This window comes from Lipotes vexillifer, unplaced genomic scaffold, assembly GCF_000442215.2.
Source record: "Lipotes vexillifer unplaced genomic scaffold, Lipotes_vexillifer_v1.1 scaffold150, whole genome shotgun sequence".
NCBI classification, from domain to species: Eukaryota; Metazoa; Chordata; class Mammalia; order Artiodactyla; family Lipotidae; genus Lipotes; species Lipotes vexillifer.
In genome coordinates this window covers 2,826,992-2,831,939 of record NW_006792921.1, presented here as the reverse complement: position 1 = coordinate 2,831,939, position 4,948 = coordinate 2,826,992, and the positions used below count along the sequence as shown (strand labels likewise).

General features: G+C 47.8%; 1 protein-coding gene across 1 annotated transcript; it reads left to right on the top strand.

Moving 5' to 3' along the window:
- Positions 1–734: 734 nt before the first annotated feature.
- On the top strand, positions 735–3,199 carry HOXA2 (homeobox A2). Its single transcript, XM_007466076.1, has 2 exons — positions 735–1,392; positions 2,084–3,199. The coding sequence occupies exons 1-2, from the start codon at positions 1,014–1,016 to the stop codon at positions 2,821–2,823; spliced, it is 1,119 nt and encodes a 372-aa protein (XP_007466138.1). The 5' UTR covers positions 735–1,013; the 3' UTR covers positions 2,824–3,199.
- The last annotated feature ends 1,749 nt before the right edge of the window (positions 3,200–4,948 follow it).

Sequence of the window (4,948 nt, the reverse complement as noted above, 5' to 3'; positions counted from 1 at the left end):
TGGGCTTTGGGGGGGGGGGGGGCGAGGGCCTGAGGGAAGTGGGGGGAGGAGAGGTGGACAGAGGAGAGACAGGGAGGAGGGGAGGGGAAAAAAGAGGGAAAGACAGACAGACGGGAAGGAAAACAGACAGACCAGTTCTGAGATCCAGGAAATGGTTTATGGCGGAGGAGGAAAAGGGAAATAAAAGGGAGGAACCCCCCAAAAGAATCCTTCTCTCTCTTTCTGTCCCCCCCACCCCGCCCCCGCCCTTTCCTCTCTCTGTCTCATCTACCCTCTCCCTCTGCTTCTTCCTCCTGCCTCAGCAGAACTTATGTGGTTGGGATGCGGGGCCCTCGGGTGTCAAAACTTTAAGATTAATGGATTACTTTGTTAATGACTGCAGGCGTCAGACTGAGGTGCTTAAATGATTTGTGAGGTGCGAGGCGTCTTCCCGACAGTCCCAAACAATGCGCGGAGTGTGCGGGGGAGGCAGAGGGCAGCTGCCGCCGGGACCGGCTGCAGGGCTCACCACTCGCACGCACTCACACACTCACACACACTGCCAGGCGCACACACCAGATCCGTGCTGATCAGGAGGCAGGCAGGCACCCTCGCCCCCACGCACTCCCAGGCATCCCTAACCCACACCCACATATAGGTATTTTTGCCCTGAAAAAAGTGTAAATAAAGCCTCGCTGGCCCCCAATGAGGCGTTCCTTCCCGACTTTTTTGGATCAATCAAACAGACAGTGGCTTCTTTTGATTAAAGCCCAAATTGTCATTGGGCAGAAGCAATCATGTGACAGCCAATTCGGTCCAATTTCAACCTTGTCTCCATGAATTCAATAGTTTAATAGTAGCGCGGTCCCCATACGGCTGTAATCAGTGAATTAGAAAAAAAACACCCCAGCAGCGATCTTCTATGATAGATTTTTTTTTTTCCCTCCGCGCTCGCCTTTTTCCTGGGCCTTGCCCCCCCAAAGCCCCTCCAGAAGAGGGAACTTTTTCTCCGAGGGGGCTCCAAGGAGAAGGCCATGAATTACGAATTTGAGCGAGAGATTGGTTTTATCAATAGCCAGCCGTCGCTCGCTGAGTGCCTGACATCTTTTCCCCCTGTCGCTGATACATTTCAAAGTTCATCAATCAAGACCTCGACGCTTTCACACTCGACACTGATTCCTCCTCCTTTTGAGCAGACCATTCCCAGCCTGAACCCGGGCAGTCACCCTCGCCACGGCGCTGGCGGCCGCCCCAAGCCGAGCCCCGCGGGCAGCCGCGGCAGCCCAGTGCCCGCCGGCGCCCTGCAGCCGCCCGAGTACCCCTGGATGAAGGAGAAGAAGGCGGCCAAGAAAACCGCGCTGCCGCCCGCCTCGGCCGCTGCCGCCACCGGCCCTGCCTGCCTCAGCCACAAAGGTCAGTCCAAAGACTTGGCCCCAGGTCCCCGGACCCTCTTCCCCTTCTGGGCTGCCCCGAGAGCGGTTATGGGGGGAGGGGAGCGAGGGCTGGGAGAGAAGGGGGAGAGAGAGAGATGCTTGGCTGCTTTCCCTTCCCCTGTGGGCTCAGGAGTGGGTTTGATGTTGAGAAAAGGGATCCTGCGTTCCGCAATGATTTTATATATATATATATATATATATATATATATATATATATATATGTACTATATATATATTTTAAGAAGGGGGTGGGGGAACTTTCCCTAACTTGTGTAATGTGGGATGATTTATTTGAGTTGGAACTGACCTCCTCTTGTCTAGTTGTCCTAGAGTTTGGCTTTTTGACAGTAATGAAGAGTGATAGATCGCTCTTGCTCAGCTAAGCAGCTGATGCATTAATTATAAATTGTGGTGTGGCTAATATAAAGTTTGCTCCCGGATGGAGAGGTTGGGGGGAGCTACAGGCAAGAATTTGATGGAGGTGGAAGAGATGGGGTCTCCCCGGGCTGGGCTCCCAGGAAAGGCAGCACAATAGCTTTACTGCATCTAGGGGCGGCCATTTTGTTGCAGTTGATCTTTTCTGCTATATTTATTCTCCAGTGGAATAACCCCGCTCGGACCCCTCCACCTCCAACTGTGCGTGTGTCTCTTGTTGGTTTCCCTTTCCGCAGAATCCCTGGAAATCGCCGATGGCAGCGGCGGGGGCTCCCGGCGCCTGAGAACTGCTTACACCAACACGCAGCTTTTAGAGCTGGAAAAAGAATTTCATTTCAACAAGTATCTTTGCAGACCCCGAAGGGTGGAAATTGCAGCGCTGCTGGATTTGACTGAGAGACAAGTGAAAGTGTGGTTTCAGAACCGGAGGATGAAGCACAAGAGGCAGACCCAGTGCAAGGAGAACCAAAACAGCGAGGGAAAATTTAAAATCCTCGAAGACTCTGAGAAAGTGGAGGAGGACGAGGAAGAGAAGTCGCTCTTTGAGCAAGCCCTCAGCGTCTCCGGGGCCCTTCTGGAGAGGGAAGGTTACACTTTTCAGCAAAATGCCCTCTCTCAGCAGCAGGCTCCTAATGGACACAATGGTGACTCCCAAAGTTTCCCAGTTTCGCCTTTAACCAGCAATGAAAAAAATCTGAAACATTTTCAGCACCAGTCACCCACTGTTCCTAACTGCTTGTCAACAATGGGCCAGAACTGTGGCTCTGGCCTAAACAATGACAGTCCCGAGGCCCTCGAGGTCCCCTCTTTGCAGGACTTTAACGTTTTTTCCACAGATTCCTGCCTGCAGCTTTCAGACGCAGTCTCGCCCAGTTTGCCGGGTTCCCTCGACAGTCCTGTAGATATTTCAGCTGACAGCTTTGACTTTTTTACAGACACACTCACCACAATCGACTTGCAGCATCTGAATTACTAAAAACATTAAAGCAAAACAAAGCATCACAAAACAAAAACCCCTTTGACCGGGTGGTTTTGCCTTCCTTTATTCTGAGAGTTAATTTTTATTTTATTTTAGTCTCGACTTACCCTCTCCCTCTTTTAAATGTTGAAGATTTTTCTGTTTAGATTCCCTTAACCCAGTTACAGAGCCATCTTTTTCAGATTATTTTGGAGTTTTAGTTGTTTAAAATCTAATCCAACAACCCTCTATGTGATTTCCTGAAAGCAATATATGAGGCCTGCAAGAAAGTGATCATATAATTGTATCTTCACTTTCTTTTTATTTTTGTATTACATTAGGATGCATTGTCATGCGTATTTTTGGTAGAATAAATTCTCCTTTGCTATAAGTAGCTTTCTTATTTTTTTTCCTCCCCCTCTTTCTCAAGGCTCATAACAGTTTCTTTTTCCTCTTTTAGTCTAACTTGGTAAATAAAATTCTGGTCACAATCCATTTTCTTTTTCAATTTTAATATATTTATTAAATGGGCATGTTCAAAGTCTTCAATAGACAGCAACAAAAAAAGAAAGCCAGAAAATGGTTAGGGCTTCTGAGAAGTGTGGCTTTTTTGTTTTTTAAGGGAATGGATTAGGTTTTTTCAATGTAGAGATTCAAGCCATAGATTTAAATTGGTAATAGAAACAGGATTGGGCAGCCTCAGAGTTGGGCCAAGCCCAAGCTTTTGAAAGTGGAGAAATAAAGTGCCTACAGAAACCTCCAACTCCAGGAAGGAGGAACATGGAGTTTCTTTTACAAGCTACCAGTCTCCAGGTCAATAACTAAGTTATCAAGAATTCATTTATTTATACACATTTGTTTCAAACATTTACATTCCAAACCCCTCCCCCACAACTCCCCAGACATTTTCAGTGTGGTTGATTAGTCTCCCAGCTGTTGATGGGTCCAGGCAAACAGACCTAAAACAGAAAAACAAAAATAATACAAAACAATGGTTACTAACTGGAAAATGCACTTCAAAAGGGTTTTTTTTTTTTTTTTTTTTTTCCCCGCAATCCTCTGGTTCAGTCATTCTAGGATTCTTTTCTTTTTTTTTCAGGGTCATAAAAATCAATATTTCATTCTTAAATCTGTTTACATGGCAAATAATGGATCATTAAAGCTTTGAAGTCAGGTTAGCAAGATGAGATTTAAAGTGGAGTGTTTCTACCCCCCAGGTTATAAATTAACCCAGTTTCTAGCGAGAGAAAGAGAAAAAGCACTTTAAATGAAATATCAATAAAATGTGAACCAGGGATGTTACTGGGTTATTCTGTTTTTTTCTCCCTTCTTATGTCTCCCCATGTTTATTTTTCCCTTACTGAGCTCTGTTCCGATGGCTACTTACCGTGAGAAAAGGCAGCGAGTAAGCAACATGTGTGGGGGGCGGGTTGATTTAAGAACCCGGCTCTTAATAGCAAAGGCTTGGAAGTTATGAGGAAATCGCGATCCTTCTCCCCGGGTTTGCTGCCTACCTTCCCCCACCCTTTTGCCCCCTAAATCCCGGCAAAGGCGGAGGCGAGTGGGGACCCGGGCAAGTCTCCTGCCCCAGGCGCGGAGCGGAGCAGGCGGCCCGGCCGAGGCCAGGGTTTAGCCGCTGCTGTTTGCGATTCATCCTACGCTCATAAATCAAACGCTTTCTATGAATGAGAATGTCATCAAAGAGATCAATTGCAGGAACACATGCACAAATAAAAATCCTCTTACGTATTTGCCGGGAATCCCCGTCCGAAAGCATTAAGTTAGAAGGCGTTTAGTCATAATTCATTTTTATTGCTCTTTTAAAACAACAGCTTGGCTGAGCCGCGGATGCCATGAACAGCTCGGGGCCTCGGCGGCGTTTTGTCTTCCTCCTCGCTCCTTCCCTTTCTACTACTAGAAGAGCCCTGAAAGAGGCGCTTTGAGCTCGACAAGCCGCTTGCAAGCGATCATTTAAATAGTGACCGAGCTCGCCTTTCACGCACTCTCCCCGGGCGTTTAAAGAGACTTTAGCTCGCGTCGTGGGGCGCTGGCCTACTTGTCCCGAGGACCTAGGGTCTCCCACCCGGCGAAATGAGCCCTAGGATTTCGTGGTGGTGAAGGAACCAAGCAAGCTACGGAAGCC

Coding starts and splice junctions, on each gene's coding strand:
- HOXA2 (XM_007466076.1), top strand. CDS start 1,014: ATGAATTACGAATTTGAGCGAGAGATTGGTTTTATCAATAGCCAGCCG. Junction 1,393..2,083: donor TGCCTGCCTCAGCCACAAAG/GTCAGTCCAAAG, acceptor CCCTTTCCGCAG/AATCCCTGGAAATCGCCGAT.